This window comes from Amblyomma americanum, chromosome 4, assembly GCF_052857255.1.
Source record: "Amblyomma americanum isolate KBUSLIRL-KWMA chromosome 4, ASM5285725v1, whole genome shotgun sequence".
NCBI classification, from domain to species: Eukaryota; Metazoa; Arthropoda; class Arachnida; order Ixodida; family Ixodidae; genus Amblyomma; species Amblyomma americanum.
Window position 1 is genome coordinate 201,662,686 of NC_135500.1, and position 20,295 is coordinate 201,682,980.

The window sequence follows — 20,295 nt, forward strand, 5'->3', positions numbered from 1 at the left end:
TCATTCCAGAGTGAACAGGGCATACGGGCTATTTGTTGTTCTGACAGCTTCTCTCGGGGAGCTTTTTTTTTTTTTTTTTGCAGTATCTTCTATCTTATGTCGAAAAAGATGCATTGCTGCATTAAAGAGCATTCAGACCTATTCTGGTGCATCTTTATTGCTGCGCCAAGTCTGACAGTGTAGCACTGTATTTTTTTTTAATTTTTTCTCTTGAAATGTAAAGATGTAGCACTGTTCAATTAATGACTTCAGCTTGAATAAACAGACACTGCTGCATCAGCTTATGCCATTCAGCCATGAAAGGCTGAGTTATTGCAATGCTGCCTTCTGATTCAGTTACCTGCTATTCACACCAGTGGATAGAGCACCTCAAACTTATTCATACAACTTGCTCCAGGGCGATAAGCTTGTGTGACAGCGTTGAAATAAATTTTTTTCCTTGCACCTGCATCCTGCAACCGTTTGCGGCTGATAGTCTTTAATGCTTCGTTTGGGTCACCCTGGTGTGCAGGTGCTGGCACGTGGATGGCAGGCTGATGAGCTTCTGGCTCTTGAGGCAGCTGTTGAAGGACTCTGCCGCCTCTTTCAGGTAACTTTAATGGGTTCACCTGAACTGTCCTACTGCCGCCACGGTGGCTCAGTGGTTATGGTGCTCGGTTGCTGACCCGAAAGACGCGGGTTCGATCCCGGCCACGGCGGTCGAATTTCGATGGAGGAAAAATTCTAGAGGCCCGTGTACTGTGCGACGTCAGTGCACGTTAAAGAACCCCAGGTGGTCTAAATTTCTGGAGCCCTTCACTACGGCATCCATCATAGCCTGAGTCGCTTTGGGACGTTAAACCCCCGTAAACCATAAACCTGAACTGTCCCATTTGCAAAAATCAGTGCTGGTGATGAAAGACCAAGAAAGTCTTGCCACTGACAGCATTTGTAGGCTCGGAATGTTTGAATGGGTAGCTAGCAGCATGTTGCACTGTGCGGCGAAAACAGGGCTTGAACATCTTGCATCGCCTCTGTACCTTTAGTGAATTTCCATAGCTGTCTTCTTCTATCACCCAACTTTTTCATGCACTGAATTTGTGCTCTGTGGTCTAAATGCTGCAAGATGCCTTGCAGCATTGACTGCACAGATTTGATAACCACAAAGAGAAAAATGTTTTAAATTTTGTTTTGGGAGTTTGGTTTAGTGCAAGGGTTCTCAATAATTTTAGCTTTAGGAAACCCTAGCGGGATTCAAAATGCGTTGAGGAATCTGCAGGTATCGGCTTCTGTCTTCCTGCTTAACATGCAATGCAAAAGGAAGCATAAAATTCATGGCCCTTCAGAGTTGCTCAAATGCAATCAATAATGGGTGGCCGTATCTGCTATAAAGCAATCAAAGTGTTCTTAGTCCTAAAATAAAGGTCGTAAATGCATGAATTTAAGTGCTCAGGGAATGTACAGTTCACTCTGAGCAATTCGGTTTGAGAACCCTTGGTTTAGTGTTGTGGAGGTTTGGTTTCACTTTGCCTGATTTGGTCCTTGAACATTCTGCTTGAATGTTGCCCTTGCACTGTTGTAGGCACACGTACATGATGGGCAGCCTTCGACTGCAGTGGCGGCGCTGCAGCTACTCGCACAGCACTTGAGCAAACAGTGCAAGGAGGGCCCACCTCCTGAGCTGGCCCCGGTGCGGCTGCGCCTGGTACAGACACTGGTGGCACTGCGCACAAGCCCCCTGTACCAGGTGGGCCTGTGCGACCCAGCCACGGGGCGAGTCACTTTCAGCGGGCAGCTCACCTGCACCTTCAGGTGGGTGGGAGCAACCACCAGCTTGGTGCCTTGTCCTCATTGCAAGCTTTTTGCGACTGCATGTGCCAAAACTCAAGCTGCACAAGTTTTGTGATGTATTCAGCTGTGAAAACATGTGGAGAATTCGGGGCAGTAGATGGGAGCTTAAGTGGGTCTAAATAGTTCAAGAATGTATGCAAATGGAAGCAACAGACTTCACAGGTGCAGCATTCTCAGGTGAGAATGATGCATTTTTCAATGAATTTGAAAAATATGCAGGGCGCTCCTGCTAACATGAGCGAAGGGTAAAAAAAAATAAGGTGAAGGTGGTTGGAATTATGATAAGAAAATAATGATTGGTATTTTCTGAATGTGTTGTTGTTGTGTTACGATGTGAATCCAACCCTGCTCCTTTAATAGGAGTTAGCAGTATTGTAAATAATAATATTTGCCTCATGCTTAAATGAAGCATGTGATACCCTAGAGGAGAACAACTTTTTGGCTGGTTGCATATATTGATAATGGTTGTAGCTACGCCAACCGTATGTGGCCAGTGGACCAGTCTGGGGGCACTTGGCACATGTTATTTAAAGTATCAGAAACTTATGTAATGGTGGGTTTGCACGCATGCATGTGTGTGCAGGGAAGGCAGCCCATGTGGCAATGCGGGAAGCACAGCAGCAACGCAGCAGCTTTGTTTTCGAGAGCCCCTGGAAGCCTTGCTGTGCTGCCTGCGAGAGGTAAGCCCTCTGTTAGGTTGCGATGTGGTGGAGCCTGATGCATTGTAAGACTGTTACATAAGAGCACAAAATCCACAACATTAACATTTCTTCTCGTCCCTCCTTACCACACTTCGCTTTGGTTCTGCTAAATTAGAGATTCTTGACACCAGGGGAGGCAAAACTGTGCCACACTTCTGAGACCGTGCAAAAAACACAGTGCTGTATTAATGTGAACTCAAGCACCCTAGTGCTCTAAGTGTTTTCCTCCATTTTTAGTGTATTTCTGGCGGAAAATCTTCAAGCGCCGACCAATCGTTAAAAAGATGACGTTTCGGCCCCGGCTTGCGGGGGCCTTGTTCACAATCTGAGGAAAAATTGAGGAAAAAAAGTGAGGTAGTAATTCCAAAATTGTTCTGGTTCTAAAGTTTGCCCTTCAAATTCAGGCTCAGTAGTTTAGATAAAATAGGTTGCTGAAGGGCACAGTGCCATTTTCATTGTTATTTAGAAATACTTCTAGCGTGGTTGTGCACTTTCTGCCAGTTTCAATGTTTTTTTTCCTTCTCCTGAAGACTGCACCTGTAATGGTTTGATTAGGATTCTGACTCTTGCGTTAGGTGCATATTCCTCGCAGGGCAAAAAGAAACCTGCGAGACCCTGAGCTGTTGCGTGCCAGTAGTTCGCACCCTGTAGGCCTACAAAGCACCTAATGGTGTGTCAGGAAGCATGTCTACAATGAGAGGGCCCCATCTTGCAGGAGACTGATGGGGCTGTGTTAAGCGCACTACTACGTGGACTCCCAGGGCTGCTGCGGGACAGGGCGGTGGTGCTGTGTGGCCAGCTCTCCTTGCGTCGCCTCTCCAGCTGGCTGATCAGCCATGTGAGTAATGGCCACTGTCTGTGTCAACGCCTGAAGAATCCTCTGGAGGCCCCCTTATCAGTGTTTTCCCCAATTTTTTTTTAAAGCTTCCTGCCATTTCTTGTAGCTTAAGGACTCCTTTTGTTCTGTCACTTAAAGTAAAATGCTTCAGTTAAAAGGTGTTAATCTTGATTTAGCATTTTGGCACATTGTTTTTGTTGTCGAAGGACAGTCCTAGTGTGACCTCATCAGACGCAACTAGATACTTTGTTTGTGTCATTGTTCTATGATTTTATTTCTTCTTTATGGTGTGCCAACAGTTGTTGGTATGAGTTAAAATCTGATTCAGGGTATTATGTAGACTTCTCTGTCACGTCATCATAGAACAGTATCATTTTGCTTGCTGTTTTTGCATTTGGGCAAAACAGTTCTAATAACATATTTCAATTGGCAGTCTGAAGCAAGTTTTCTTGGTCTGCGAATCCAAAGAGTGCGTTCCAATGGGTGCTTTGGATTAAGATCCTGAGTTCTGATTGGACCACGACAGATGTCTTGCTCCTTTGCAGACCCAGAGATCTGCTCCAGATTGCCGATTGGAAGCGCGTGAAAGGACTGAGCTGAAGAGCTCTGCACAGAGCTTCTGACAGCATCTTTTATGAGGCAAATCTATTACCCCTTAAACAAGAGAAATTATTCCCTTCTTTATTTTTTTTTTTGGCAGGCGGCAGGAGACCGGAAGTGGCTGGACAAGGTTCGCAACCATGGTGGCGAGGCCTTGTTGTACCCGGTGGCCAGTGCATTGGTGTTGTACCGTTCTGAGCGGGACGCACAGTCACCACGCTGGCTGCTGCAAGTCCTTGAGTTGGGCCTCATGTGCAAGCCTGCAGTAGCGCTCTGCTTGCGGGCACTGGCCCTGGCTGCTTTGGAGCTGCATCTGGCTATGGCCAAGCTGCTTCCTGGACTGCTGCAGCGACTCGCTCAGCTCTCACCCACCATGGCAATTGCACTACCCGTGCTCGAGTTCCTTGCGTGCCTGATCCGTGTGCCCCAGCTGTATGCCAGCTTTACGCCTGACGAGTACCGCCGGGTGTTCGCCATTGCCCTGCCCTACACCAACCCAGCTAGGTGGGAAAGTCCTCTTTCTTGGTTGCTGATGGTGTGCTGTTGGCCTGTGTGGCCTTGTCTCCGGGTGTGATGTGGTGGAAAATAAATTGAATGTAAATGAAGATAAATAAGTGATGGCTTGCAGTGAACATGTATAAAGCAGCAACTAGTAGGGGTTAACACACCTTAGAAGCCACTTAAAAAGCATCATGGTGTGAAAAAGGCATGAAGTTGGCAATTGAAGCCACAGTCTAATCTTTCCCAGTTGGATGTTTTGGGTATCCATTCTCAAATACAGTCGCTGATCAATTTTTTGGCTTTGGCGGGACCCGAAGAGTGATCCGAATAATCGAACAGCCCGAAGAACTTAAATAATCTTTCTGCGAAAAACCGCCTTTAAAAATCTAGATCTTCGCCGCTCCCCATGCTCCGCTTGCAAGCGGTAATGTTGGACTGTATCTGAGCCACAGTTGTGCTCTCGTCATGTTCGGACCATCTCGCGTCACGATACCAGGCAGTGCGACGCAGCCACATGTCATGCCACAAACGAATGCACCTGCCGTGCGAGGCAAGAAGTCAGTTTTCATGGGTAACGACGCTCGCGAAGACCAAGAGAGGTAACCCATGGTATGATGCGAGCAGAAGCAGGTGCCTCTGAAAGAATCCCCCATCTGCCCCGCACCACAGGTTGTGTCATCCAAGCCGCGACAGATGCTACAGCTGCCCGTTTCAATGCTGATGCTATCACGTGCTCTTTGTGGGCACTCTTGATGGTAACAGAGAGCATGGAAATGATGAAGTACATAGAGCCAAGCCTATCCAAGCCAGTCCATCCTGTCGACTCAGTTTAAATCCAAGGGGGTGCCATTCATGGTGACTAGGAACCGGTTAGTTGGGACAGCAATGCCCGCTCACATCTATCTAATTAGGCTGAAACAACAAACTTCCGGTTGAAAAGCGATCGCCCCAGCATAGCTAGCGTCTATTGGTCTTGAAAATGTACACATTCCAGTGACGTGCCTGATGGTTCCTCAATGAAGTCTGAAATATCGCGTGAGTCCGAATTACATGGAGTCCGAAAAATCAGTTCGCTACTGTAGAATTGGAATGATAAATCCTAACTTAAGGGCCTTAAATGAAAATTTTAAGTTGAAATATATATTAGGGCAGTGGCATTGCATCTCAGATAAAATGAGCAAGTTTGGTCAAAGAACCCTGTTTTTTTGCGGGAGCAGAGAGGGACGAGTGCCGCCAAGCTTCCTTGGCCCCCCCCCACCACTTTGGAAGGAAAGAATGTGATCACCCAAAAGGCAAAATAATACAGAATGTATGGAATTATGGAATGCCGATGAAACTTTTGGCCAGATGCGGCCATCCACCTATGCACCCCTTCTATGCACGAACATGGATGGCAGCGACTGGCGGCCGATGTGTGTGATAGGGAAGTCCCACAAGACACAGTGCTTTGGAAGCTACATTCTCCTGTGCTATAGGCATGACACAAGGGCCTGGATGATGCGCAACTTTTTTTTCTTAAGAATCTTTCACGAGCCATAAATTAGAGGGAGTATGGGATTCACACTTTTAAGCTGCTGGCGACAAGCGAAATGCGGATGACATTAACATGTTTTAGAGCCAACCCACGCAACCACATCTCATGCAGCACTGCCTGTGCGCAGTCTGTCGCATCTGCGGTAGCATAGTTGCGTTTTCGCGTCGTCGGTCATTCACAGTGGAACTGCACCAACACCCACGGCAGTAGTCACATGTGTGGCGTTGGCGTGGGTGCAACATACCAGAAGGCGCTGAAGGCAGTGGTGAGCTGCCAGTACAGTGTAGTCCCGCTTTGACTGGTGTGCCATCACCTTTCCACGCATTGCATGTTAAACGTAGGCTGTTAAATGCTGGCATGGAGTAAAGTAGTAGCGCAAGGGAACATTTGCAATCTATCATGCAGAAACGCTACCACAGTCGTGATGTAACGACATAGTTTGTATTGCATGGGTTTTGTATGGTAGCTTGGACAGGACTGGCTCACAAAAACATATCAGGTGGGAAAACACAGCACCCAGAAACATAACAGTGGGGTTCTACACTCCACCTTGGGGGTTGCCCAGAAATACACTGGACTAATGCCATTCCTACTTTGAGTTATTTTTTTAATTTCACCTTGCCCTACAACATGCTAGTTATCATGGTCAGCTTAGTTGGTACAGTGACTGCGCTAGACAGACGGTGTTCCTGGGCTCGATCCTTGGATGCGGATGAATTTTTCTTCAACTGCGAAGCTTCGGGTATGGCTGCATTCAGGTGAATGTTAATTACTCCATAACTGTGTGAAGACATAAACAAAGGTAGCGTATTTGATGTGATTTTGCATTGTCTTTGCCAGCTCCTAAAGAGCCACTGCCCTGTCTTGCATGCAGGTTCAATGACGTTGTGGTTGCCCTTGCCCACCACCTGGTGGCGCTGTGGTTCCTAAAATGCCGTGTTGCGTTCCGCAAGGACCTCGCACCATTCATCATGAAGGCAAGCATTACATCAGCCACCTCTCAATAATTCAGATGTGTATTGGTGTTAGCACTTGTACAGACTTGTACAGTGGGGTTACCATATTTACTAGCGTAATCTGCGAACTTTTTTCCCTTAATCTAAGGCTTCAAAAAGTGGGTGCACAAATTACGCGAAAATTTTTTGAACACATCCTTCCTAAAGAACGCTACAAAGTTCATGATGCGCATTATATTGCCGCTTATACATAAACCCCTCCCATCTGGCACCTCTCGCCGGCCAAATGAAAAAAAAAAAAAAAGCTGATACTAAACGTAAGACTCATACCCCGCCCCGCCCCACGTTATGTAGTCCCCACGGGATGGCACAAAGCAACTAACGCGCAACAATACAATTGCGAAACTAGCAGTGGAAGGCAAAGGAGATAACGGGCGCAATAAAATGGCGCCCTTGCGTGCAGCCCGGCTGACTAGTGGCAAGCTAAACAGCAAACGGTTCAGTAGTTTCGGATTCGCAAGCGCGCACAACTGTTCGTCCGGGAAAGCGACCACAAGCACGAGCAAGCTGGGTACACAATGGTGCACAATTCGTGCCCTCGCCACTCGCACCTTTTGGCAACTGCACGCGGCGACACTGCCGCGCCGATCTTCCCAAGCCTGCCTCGCTCTCCTGCATACATGCTGTTGGTCTAGCATAGTGGGGAGCGCGAAATATTCAAGTAAAAGTTTATTTTAAAAAGATCCAGGCAAAAAGTCGGGGGTGCGCAAATTATGCGAGTAAATACGGTAAGTCCACACTGCATTCTCCATGCATTTCGAAACAGCCTGAACAATAGTAACTCAACTGCTTACTGCAGCAGTGCATGCTGGGAACATTAATTTCTGCAGGCTTAGAATATTAATTTAGCAGTACTGTAAGGTGGACAAGTTGGTATCATTCACTGTGGCAGATGGGGAGAAGACAAAGGACTAGAAATAAAGAAGTACACAGGAAAAGTGCTGCTTGTGTTTTATCTATGCCCTCACCTCACAAGGGGCGGGGCAGCGGCAAGAAACCTGGAAGTGTGTTTTTTTCATATCGTTAGAATGTCTCCAACCCTAATGTCTTATCTTAGTTTTGTTCGCTGTTTGCCTGGTATGTTTCAGACCCTGCGCTCCCAGCTGGAGCCAGCAGAAGAGGAGAGGCGGGACGCGTCAATGGTGCGGCTCCAAGAAGAGCTGCTGGCCACTCTGGGTGACCTGGTGGCCCAGTGCAGCTTTGGAAGCTGCGGGTCACAGCCACGGCGGTCGGGAGCGGCTCTTTTCCTGCTGGAGCAAGGCAGGGCCCAGAGCTGGCTGCTGCCCGGACACCGTCTAGTTACCATTACCACCAGTGGCTGCGCAGGCCGCCCGGCACGCCTGGGCCTCTGTGACCGCTGCGCCCTCTTCTGCCAGGAACCAGGTGCTGCCACTCAGCTTAGCTGATACCGCATTTCCTAGGTTTGTACAGTGGTGTGTGCATTACAAGATAAGCCAAGTTAAGAGGCTTGAATTTTCAGTCTACTGGGAACCTAGGTACTTTGCTTATCTCGGAGCTCCGCTTGTCTCAAAATTTTATGATGTTGAATTAATAATGGTTTACAATAAATTGACAGTGGTGTAGCTTGCAGCTCTCTTCTCTCATATCCTGGTTATGAACGCTTGAACATGACCTGAGGAAGGTAGTATGGGATGTTGTGGTTACTGCTTATCAGTCAGTGTAGCTGCTGGCAGTATTTGAGCCGAGGTTTTCCACATTCGGCACACAAGTATCGAATTCATTCTTTTTTAGCACAGCTAGATGTAAAAATAACAGCAAGAATGTTTTCTTGTACCCTGTGCCAATAGAACAGGTGCAGGAAAACCTGTTTTGTGTTATTTTTCTTGTGCATTTAGAAGGTTGGCGCACTTTGAGAGAAGACTGGCATGCCTCAGTACTGCTTGAACTAGTAGGCTTGAACAGAGGTTGCCCTGGGATGTGAAAGCCCAAATGTTGTCTGCAGCAGCAAGAGATGTTTCCGAATGGCAGGAAAGCTAGTGCATTTACTGCAATTCTGGATTCTAGCTGTAGCTTTTTGCTTCATCATGCCCATCCTGTTGGTTTGTGTGGTGAGTTTGTTGTCTCGTTTTCTGGCCAGTGGCACCTGTGCCCAGGGAGGAGCTGGCCATGCATCAAGAGCCTCCACAACAGCAACCGCAGCAGCAGCAACAGCAGCGACGGCGACATCAGTCAGAGGCAATGGGACGCACATCAGGGCAACGTCACCCACCAGCCACCCAGGATGACCTGAGCCTTGCGCGGCGTGGGTGAGTCTGGTTACCTTCACTCACGAAGAGGCGGTTGTAAATTCTTGCCTTGAATGTGCTGTGGAAAGGAAAATGAGGGGGGAAACCTTGGGACACAGGAGGAGAGCAGAATAGATTAAAAACAAGTGGGTTGGTATGTAATGCGAAGGCAAGATAATCTATGGCCTATAAGGGTAATGGGCTGGACTCCAAAGGAAAGGAAGCGTAGCAGGGGGCGACAAAAAGTCAGGTGGGCAGATGAGATTAAGAAGTTTTTGAGAATAAGGTGTCCATAGCTGGCACAGGACCAGGTTAATTAGAGGTATGGGAGAAGCCTTTATCTTGCATTGGGCATGATCAGGCTGATGAGGATGATTGTGGTGTGGTGGTGATGATGGTGATGGGCTAATGGTGTCCTAGCTGAAATCTGGAGGCAAAAATTGACCTGGATGGGACACATTCAGCAGTGAACATGTCATTGGTGGTAACAAAATGGATTTCTAGGGAACGAAAATCTAGCTGGGGGAGGTAGACAGTCAGGAAGGGAGTGCGATTACAGTAGAGTCTTAATCGTACAAATCTCATGGGGTCACGAAAAATATTTGTGTCATCCGAAATTCGTATAATCCAAAATGAGCAAATTTAATATGCGGATTTTACGCAAATATGTTTTTGTCAGATTGAGTTTGCTTAAAGAGGAAGAGAGTCTTATAAAAAAGTTTTATTAACGTAGTCACAATTATGATATCTTCAGGGAACTTGCATTTTTGCATCTTGATTCCAGATATGTAATTAAATTTTATGTACAACTAGTCCTTATGCAATATGTTATGTAGAGCTTTAACGAAAATTTTGCTGCACGGAGCTTGCATGTCATTGATTTCTCTTGACATCAAGCTATAAATTAAGGGTAAAATTATCATCCTGCTTGTTATAGAAGTTGTTATAGGGTTTTGAAGTTGTCGCTTCAGAAACAGGAATACAAATTCTTCCTCCCGTTTGTGAAGTGGCAACTTCAAAACCCTGTAACTCAACTTCTATGATAGGCAGGATAATAATTCTACCCTTATGCATAGCTTGATGTCGAGAGAAACCACTGGCATGCAATCTAACAAGTTCCCTGCAGCAAATTTTCTTTAAAGCTCTTAGCAAAAAGTTACATAATATATTACATAAGTGCGCAAGGACTTATTTTATATAAAATTAAATTATTTAGTTGGAACCGGCACATAAACATACATATACCCTGATGTTTTCATAAATGTGACTTTATTAATAAAAATTTTTTTCTAAGACCAGCTTGCCCCCTTAAAGGTGCACTAAAGAGGAATCTGAACTTGTCTTTTTACTGCGGGAACTCTATCTACACGTTCCGGGCATTATTAGAAACTTCAAGTTATTGTCTTGTGCAGCCGATTGCCCTAATTAAATCGGAATAAATGTCCCGGCTCCCGCCTTTTTTTTAAACTCACCGCGGTAGGTAGGAGGAGTCAACCAACGCGTCAGCCAGTCCCGTGGCGGCTTGCCGCTCTGCCAGCAGCGGAGTGATATGTAAATCAAAGAGTCCCCGTGTATATTTATTTCCGTGGGCCTAATTTGCGGCTATATTGTGTGTGACTGAAACTGTTTATTCGCATAAGCCTAAAAAACAAAATAAAAGCGAAAGCGAAGCCACCACTGGACTGGCTGGAAGGCACTCCACACTGTTGGTTGACTCCGCCTACCTACCGCGTTGAGTTCAAAAAAAGGCGGGAGCCGGGAAGTTTATTCCGATTTAGTTAGGGCAATCGGCTGCACAGGACAATAATTCGAGGTTTCTGAAAATGCCCGGAACGTGTAGATAGAGTTCCCGGGAGCGGTAAAAAGACGAGTTCGAGTTCAGATTCTTCTGTAGTGCACATTTAAGGCTGCGTGCCACCGCTGACTTGCAACATCGGCGCTGTGCTGGTTGCATGCCAGCGCTCACTGCTCGTGGTATGCACGTGAGACTGGCGATCGTGCCGTCGGTGATGAATGGGCAGCAAATACTTGGTGCTCGAAGGTGTGGTCACGGCTCGCGCCTTCGTATCATCCGTAGTGGGGTGGGAGGTTGTGTGTAACATCCAAATTTTTACCCATAGCACGCAATGCATTCTGGCCAGGGCATTTAACGAATTCATATCCCGAATTTCTTATCAACCGGGGTCGTATAATCGAGATTCTAATGTGTCGAGTTTGCTGGGATAGGCTGGCTCAGGACAGGGATATTTGTGGAGAATTGGTTGAGGCCTTTGTCATGCTGGGGACGTAATCCTGAAGGTTGTGTTGTCACGTTGTGCAGTAGATCTGCTATGTACTATTTTAAACATTTGTCACACATAGTATCATTTTGCTGTTGGGCTTCCAGCAGTACTGAGGCCATGCCCAGCTCTGGACATGTTCAATACTTAATGCTATGATGAAGTGAGTTGGGCTTATATCACTGGATCTCGTATTTTACAAGTATGAGCAGCCTGTAAGGTTGTATGGGGCTTACTTTCTCAGAGGCAGAGCAGTATATTTGGTCATTTTGAACCGGCTTACCATGTTTGGGTCTTTTTGTGAGCTGCTTTGTGAAAGGTAACAGAGCAAACCAACCCTGACTTACCAAATGGCATTATCTAGGTTCTGCAGTCTAAGTTGTATTTTTCATATGACACTTATAGGTTTGGTAAAGTTTGGTACAAGTCTATGCAGCCTAGTGACATCATTTCCTCTGCCCTAGTGGAGGGGCTCTAGAAACCTTGGAGGAAAATTCTTGCTGTTCTGCTACTTAATAATGTCCTGCTGAAATATTGGCTTTAGTTGCACTGGCACAACGAGGGGCTGCATTTTCATTTTTTTTATGCGGCTAGTGAATGGACTGAGCTTGTGCCAGAGCAGACGTTATATTCTCTGGTCTAGTCCGATGGTGTAACACCTGGTTTTGTTTGGCGTCGCGGCGGTGCTGGCAATGTCTCATACATGGCAGGGAGCACAGCTGTCCCTGTGCATTGTGGGCGCTTTACAACGTTAATTCTTACCAGAAGGTGTTCGATAAATTTTCTTGAGGATTTGCACCAACCCGTGCACACTTGGGAGCCTTTTCTTTTATGCGACGCCATATAGTCGTCTGCTCGCGCTCGTGTTGGGCCATGCCAGTCTGGCGAGTTCGGCTGGCCAGGATTGTTGCGGTGACTGGAAGAGGTCGCAATGCAGGGGGGGCGGCCGGGCTGGGCTGGTTCTGCGGCATGTGTGCGGCTGCTGGTGCTGTGGCTGGGCCGAGGTGCTGGTGAGACGGCCCACGGGCAACAGTGCCTGGCTGCTGCGCCTGCAGAACGACCTCTTTCCCCGCGCGGCCACCAGCACTGTGAGTGCACTTGCTCTGGGATATATCCACTACTCGAGTGTTGAAAAAAGTGGTGGCGGGCTGCTCATGCTTGCATAGGTGGTGTCCTTGCGTTCATTGGCTGGGCCTTTAGGCATTTATTTGCCCATCCATGTGAGAATTGCGATACAGTCGAGCCTGGATATATCGAACCCTGATATTTCGAATTATCAGCTATATTGAACACAGAGATTATCGCCTTGAACATCCTGTGTAAAAGTATAGGAAAATCGTGCAGTATATGCAGCATGTTCCGCAGTTGAACGCGTGCCGTAGAATGCACCTCACAGCTAAACCGGTAAATTGTTTGAGCTCAAATTTCGCACAGACATGGCATTTGGTCAGCAGAATTGTTTTATAGCACATTTGTTTGTGGTGCTTGCCTGAATCGATTAGAAAAGGTCGGATATTTCTCATCGTCTGCGGCGACGACAAAACGAAACACGCCGCTTTCTCGGTGATTGCACCGGTGGCGCCATCTTGTTTGTCGGCCGTGGAGATTCGACGAAGGAGGTGGGGGAATGTTTTGCGGGAGGTTTGAAGATGTTGCACCACGAAAGACTTCAAACTGGGTGCAATTTTGGCCAAGCTAAGCATTTTGTGAACACTCGTAAAGCAGTTGGTGAAGAGTCTTCAAACTTCCTGCAAAAGAACCTCCTCCTTTGGCTAATCTCCACGGCCGATCAGCGAGATGGCACTACCAGTGCAGTCGCTGAAAGAGCGGCCTGTTTCATTTCCTTGTCGCCGCAGACGATGCAAATATCCGACTTCTTGTTTTTGATTCAGGCAAGTACCCCAAAGAAATGTGGTAAAAACAATTCTGCCGACTAAATTCCATTAATGTGCAAAATTTGAGCTCGAACATTTCACCAGTTTAGCTGTGAGGATTATTCTACGGTTCTACGGTGCACATCTAATTGTGGAATAGTCTGTAGAACTCGAATTTTGCCGGATATTCGATATATCAAACCGTGCATCACGCCTCTGTATGTGGCACTTCTCCTAATGCCGCTCTTCGATCACGTCACGCACGGAGCCGAGTCAGCTGTGCAGCCTTTGCTGGCATCGCTAGTGCTGTTAAACCATGGTACTAGGTGAACGTGGGATGTTCTTTAGGGTTGCCTTTGATGTGTGGTACTCATTTTTTAAGCCACATTGCTGTCATGCAGTGAAGCCAACCTAACTGAATCCTTGCTGTGGTCATTGCCTGGCATGCAATGACCACAGCATGCAAAGGCGTTGTGGAAACCAACAGCACCTTAATTTTATTAAGCGGTTGTCTATATACAGTGGAGTGGTAACCTGATTGGGCATCTTATACCAGGCAGCAGCTAGTCCTAAAGAACCATGCGCTGCAGTTTCTATGCAAAGTGGGCTATAGTCTAGCACACCTAGAAAAAGCTGCACTGCCGTCACTCCGGCGGGTGGCAAGTCCCTGCAAGAAGCGAGTCACTTGCGTGGTGCAATGTATTCTCACTTTTAGGTTACAGGTAAGCTTATCTACTGCCATTATTTATATATCGAATTATCGGTATATCAAAGTATTTCGCGATCCCCTTCGAATCCAGTACATACGAGTTCGACTGTATGTGCACTGTGTGTGCTTCTGTAAGGGCCTTGTTGTTTTTGTTCTCTCCCCTAAGATATTGATGGGCTGTAACTCTTGGGAAGGATAAGCTTTGCCTCAGGGGCTACTATAACATTTTTGTTAGGTCGCCCTAATGGAGGTCATCATAATCATCAGCCCGACTACACCTACTGCAGGGCAATGGCCTCTTCTATGTCTCTCCAATTAACCCTGTCCTTTGCCACCTGCACCCACCGTATACCCGCAAACTTCTTAATCTCATCCGACCACCTAACTTTCTGCCGCCCCCAGCTACGCTTGCCTTCTTTTGGTATCCACTCCATTACACTTAAGGACCGACCAGTGGTTATCTTGCCTTTGCATTACATGCCCTGCCCAAGCCCATTTCTTCCTCTTGATTTCGACTAAGATGTCATTAGCCCGCCTTTGTTCCCTCACCCACTCTGCCTGCTTCCAGTCTCTTAACATTACACCTATCATTTTTCTTTCCACAGCTCGCTACGCTGTCCTTAACTTAAGCTAAACCCTTTTCGTTAACCTCCACGTTTCTGCGTCATAGGTGCATACCGGTAAGATACAAGTGTTGTGTACTTTTCTCTCTTGAGGGATGTTGGCAAATTGCCATTTAGATTTGACAGAACCTGCCATATGCTCTCCACCCCATTCTTATTCGTCTAGTTATTTCCCTCACATGATCCAGATCAGCGGCCACTAACTGCCCTAAGTAGACATATTCCCTTACCACTTCCAGCACCTTGCTACCAATTGTGAACTGCTGTTCCTTTGCGAGACTGTTGAATATTACTTTGGTTTTCTGCATGTTAAGTGTAAGTCCTACTGTTCTGCTCTGCCTGTCTCATTCATTGATCATGCTTTGCTGCTCATCTCCTGATCCCGAGTTTGCTACAATGCAAAACATTTTTTAAAAATATTTTTTGGAGCCATTCGATGACACAGCCTTTGAATAAGTGGGATGTTTTTTTCACTCCCTTGAGGTCCCAGGCTTTACTCTTCAGAAACGAGTGCATTATTGATAACTTTTTTTCAACCATGCTACTAGTTGGAGACTGCTGGTTGAGTACACAGACCAGTGCCTTTCATCCATATCTTATGTTGTACTAATGCTTTTAGCTACATTTGCATAGAGAAATATCTCTAATATGCTATTTCTATTCATAGACATTCATAAAGCAAATCGCATTTAGTCTTGGATCATATTAAGATGCACTTCTGATAATTCAAACAAAAATTTCTGGCACCTTTGCGTTTGTGTTAATGAGAGTCTACTGCGCTTATAAAGCCACGTGTGCCAGCTAAATACCGGCTTCGGTAAGGTGAGCCTTCACACAATCCAGATGGTAGCTGTGAAAGCTTTAGTTTTTTAATGCCAAGGTGTGGGGAGTCGCTGTTGTGTGAGTGTGTTTATAGTCAAGTGTATATGATAGGCACTGTGACCAGTCATCTTCTTTATCTAACATGTTGGCTGCTGAGCTTCTGAGAGCGAAAAAGAAAATTTTGATGTATGTGTCAAGCGTGGATTGCTGTCTGAAGTGGGTAGGTTGAGGCTGAAATGATGGTGCGGTGTGGTCATTACCCAATGCATACGGTATGTGATATGGGCCACCAAAAGTGGCCGTAGTGCTAGGTGGATCGAAGCAGGATCGAAGCCCTGCTTTGCCAGGCGTATGGTATGCGGGAGGGTAGGAGTGTGTATGGGAGGTAATGTGGTGACTGAGTGGCGTGCGGACAGGACCAATATGTTGTATTGTATTTATGGTCAGGAGAGATGTCACACACCTTACAGCAAGGCCGGCCAGGCTATTTGAAAATGTGGTGGTTTGAGAGGGTGCAAGGTAGGGAATTAGGTTGTGCATGCACGCTAGTTTCAGTATCGCCATATATGATACAGAAACAATAGAGCCTCAGGAGTGTGTCATTGGCTGTGTGAACCTGTTGACACACCTTCTTATGGTTCATGTGGTATGTCTCACCAGTTTTTTTTGTTTGTATAAATGTAGGTTGAAGTTTACTGTAATTTTCAGCATTACTTCTACACACCATTCCTGGGGACACTTTGTTCGTTGGAGCATGCGCTAGCACGAAAATGAGTCTGACAAAGCTGGGATCTGCTGCAGGACTTCCCGCTGCCAGATGTGGCCGCCATCTTCCGGTGTCACAACCTAGTGGATGCCCAAGATGAGGCGGCCAGTCGGGGAGCTAACACCGGGGAGCGGCCCAGCCTTGGTGAGCGGTCCCCATTGCGCCGCACAAACTCTAGTCCTGAGGTGCCTGCGCAAGACTTGCCTCGGTGTGACAGGTCAGTTTGACATACTTGACTGTGAGATATGTCTGATAAGGTGAACCATCTGTGACCTAACCTAACCACTGTGGTGAGGGATGGTAAATCATGGTTGATGTATATCTTGCTTGACAGATCTCGACTACCAGTCATTTGACATCTTAGCTTTCAAGGTGTGGTTCTGGCTTTCAAGGCCAGGGTGCTGGCCCCAGTCAGTGTCTCATACATCTATGCAGGACTAATTGTAAGACCATGAAAGAAAATCTCCATGGAAAAGCGATTATCTTACAGGCAGGGTGCGCAGCTCTGAATTGAATCAACAAGTACTCCACCTTGCTCGAATACGCAAGTTTGGGGTGCAATGCTCGGTTTCAGGCTGCATACTAAGACTGTCAAAAAATGCGATATTTTAAAGGGAAAGCTTTACTGGTCTAGCAGGAGGCTCCCAGAAAACAGCCAGAACATGTCACAACCAGGTGATGTGTTTCTCTCTCTCTCTCCCCTTCCCTTACAGTGGCTTGGGTGTCCACAGAGATATATGAGACAATTACTGCATCATTTCCTTTCCTCAAAACCAATTTTCGACTTTGTCACTTTGACCTTTAGGGACAGCTCAGAGTTGTGCGGAAACAGATGAAGGGTGGGAGCTTCCAAAGCAAAGGAAAGGCCCATAACTGGCACCCTGGGACAGTGGACACTTCAGTCACGCTTTAACCTATGTGTGGTGGTGGTTAGTGGTGGTGACAGATGGTGCACCTCCTTTTGGGGCACAGTCTCCACCCCCTCTATACACATGCACCATGTGGAAAAAAACAAGCCCTGCATACATTCGCACGATGCAATGTAAAATGATTACAAGCTGCATGATAACACGAAAGAACGCTAGCAGCACAGTTCACTATGTGCATGCAATGAAAACGGGGAGTGCAGCACAAAACAAAAGGCATCCCATCATACCTTCTCGATTGGCCATTATAATGATGAGTACGGCACTTTTACATTTAGATTAGACACCAGCACCGCTCTTGCTATAAGTGGCCGAGCTTCTTGGTCAACATCATCATCACCTAATCTTCGGTGCCGTGTACACATCCGAGCTCTTCCGCTGGTCCTAGTCAACAAAAGCATTGCCAAATTTCCCTCAGTTAACGAGAGTTTCATGCCATAAAATAGTATGTACATTTGACAGGACCGGACGGGGTGTCTGAATTATCCAGTTTTCTGAATGAACGAGGTTCTACTGTAGTGCACTAACTGCCGACCTGTATCCAGGCTGAGGACCAAGGATTGTGAGGAGTCTTCGCCCTTGCTATTTATGGGCAGAATGAGCAGCATGTGCGGTTTGCTGCACAGTTCAGAAGTTGCCTGCAGAGTGCTGAAGTTGCCTGCACAGCGCAGAAGCAGGCAAAGTGCAGAAGTTGCCTGCATGCAAGTGGAATTTAGTACGATGCTCACTCATTGTGTTTTAAAATCCAGGCATTTATGTACCTGCAAACTGTGTTTTCATACTACACACACTTTTGTCTTGTGACGTATTGCATGAATGAGGCAGTTTATCGTGCTCTATGTGTGCAGGTATGACAGCATCCCTGAGGAGAGCCAACTTCCTAGGCAGGCGGCAGCAGGTAAGTGCATTTCTTGCTTTACTTTGACAGCAACGTTTGAACCAGGCGTATGAGTGGGCTTTTCAGTCATGCGACACTCCGCTTGAACGCAGGCAGCTTGCCATTTAGCTGTAGCTGCAGTTATTGAGTTAGTCCAAGCATTCATTCATTGCAGCCTGGGACAGCAGAGGCCAGTCTGCTCGGAGAAGCCTGGAAGGCTGGTCCCATGCAGAGGTGCCGGCCAGCAGCTACCGGGACCGGGGCCACACGGTGTCTGGTGTCAGCCCAGCCTCGGATAGTGGATCCATGGCGACCACCTCCTATGTGGACCTCTACCGTTCAGGCATGAATCCCAGGTACGTCCTTCGCTACTTTAGTCATGGAATGCTAGCAGGCAGCATTTTGGAAGAGCAGGTTTGATAAGACTGGTGTGAATTAATAGTGAAACTTGAAATTGACTCACCCCCAGGAATTTCAGTAAGGCTAAAATAAAAATATGCAGCTACACAGAAGGAAGACCTCTTCATGTGGCAGATGCACAACATTTAAGAGTCGGAGCTTGCTCAGGTTCCCGCGTGAGAATAGCCTCCGCTACTATCTTTAGTGCCGACCCCAACTTATGCCACATGGCAAGTGTTCGAATTAAGAAAACACCTAAATTGCTTCAAGCCTGCAAAGTAGAAACTAGATGTGTTGGATATTCAAGGCGTATAAAAGTGCACGTGTGGGAGGTGTAACGCATGTGCACCAATTACATCAAATGTATTGAGGCAAATTTTCTCTGCATGGCATTGAATGTTGTGCAGCTCCCAACTGCGAACATTTTGCACACTTTTTTTGTTGTTGACTGAATGTTTGCCATGCGGTGTAGTGTAGGGGTGGGCTACATCTAGTCTCGCATTGAGGCAGGTAGAGTCTGTTTTATTTCTTGTGCCTGCACATAATGATTGCTGCCTCTCTTGCAGGTTCGTCTTTCTGCATCTGTTCCGGAGTCTTGGCCAGTCAGAGCGAGCCCTGCCACTGCCAGAATCAGATGTGGTAAGTGATCTTTAGGCAGCTTTTTCCCTATATGTAGCATCAGCGCTTAAGTCGTATGTGGGAATCATGCTTCATGCATCTCTTATTTGCCAAATCTGCAGCCGAGCTATGAATCACACCACAGTGGATAAAGTCAAGATAGATTTTAACTACCTCTGTGTCTTTAATGTGCACTAAAGTCTCAGCACATATCCTTGCTTTTTGCCACCATCGAAGTGTTGAGTCCAGAGTGGTCCTGTCGGAATGGGGAGGTGATACATGTGTCCACAGCCATGAGGTTAGACTACTAATGGGGCTGTACTGATATTCAAAAAATTGGAATTGTTTGTGAATAGTAGCATTTACTATTCAATTGGTTCCCACTGCACTTTTACTATTCAAAATATTATAATATAGTAAGTTGTGGTCAAGCATTGCAGTGTATCCAGCTGGCACTTGCTGTAGGGGCTCGCTCTTTTCAAATCCATTTCTTCATAAAATCAACAGCTAGCGTACGGCATGCTCGGTAATTTAAGTCTTGCTTAAACCAATGCACTGACGGCTATCAAGATCCGCCGTGGCATGGCCACTGTATGTTTGCAAGTTGGGAGATGAAGTGCCGTGCCACTCCGCACGTCACTGCGGCGGGCCACGATGCAGTCAGTGACAGGTTGTGAACGCGCCAGCAGTGCAAGTTAACTTGTGCCATTGGTCCTTTTGTTTTCAATCACTACGGTAGGAGACTCAGCGCTAACGGCAGCGGGGCTTGCAGAAGATAGTGGAACGGGCAAAGCTGCGTTCTGCATGTGCTGCTGCAGTTATTTTCTGGGGACCGCTTTCACTGTTCACAATTTCTTTGTTAAAATCTAGAAACTATGTAGCTTTGACCGCAGAAACATGAGCCTCGAGGCCAGTCCACGAAACCACGCAGCATATAGAACTCCTCGCATACAGGGAGAAATTAAACCATGTCAGCTATGCGGCAGGGCTGGCATGGTTGTGTTTTCGTGCCCATCAAGGAACTTCTAATCCAGCAAAACCAACACACGAGGGCTAAGCGGGCTACGTGGGCTACGTTTCATCGTGAACACTATGTTATAAGTGGCATTGCATAGCCGGCGCTTTGCAGTTAGGCG

General features: G+C 46.8%; 1 protein-coding gene across 2 annotated transcripts in view; it reads left to right on the forward strand.

Moving 5' to 3' along the window:
- The window catches only part of gig (TSC complex subunit tuberin), a 51,005-nt gene that overhangs the window by 20,174 nt on the left and 10,536 nt on the right, over nt 1-20,295 (forward strand). For both annotated transcript variants that reach the window (XM_077662975.1, XM_077662974.1), the window contains 13 exons: nt 512-589; nt 1,562-1,791; nt 2,414-2,510; nt 3,247-3,369; nt 4,070-4,473; nt 6,879-6,981; nt 8,109-8,403; nt 9,119-9,287; nt 12,483-12,633; nt 16,375-16,556; nt 18,114-18,163; nt 18,318-18,498; nt 19,108-19,180. In XM_077662975.1, coding sequence (XP_077519101.1) covers nt 512-589; nt 1,562-1,791; nt 2,414-2,510; nt 3,247-3,369; nt 4,070-4,473; nt 6,879-6,981; nt 8,109-8,403; nt 9,119-9,287; nt 12,483-12,633; nt 16,375-16,556; nt 18,114-18,163; nt 18,318-18,498; nt 19,108-19,180 — 2,136 coding nt within the window. The remainder of the gene's footprint in view (nt 1-511; nt 590-1,561; nt 1,792-2,413; nt 2,511-3,246; nt 3,370-4,069; nt 4,474-6,878; nt 6,982-8,108; nt 8,404-9,118; nt 9,288-12,482; nt 12,634-16,374; nt 16,557-18,113; nt 18,164-18,317; nt 18,499-19,107; nt 19,181-20,295) is intronic.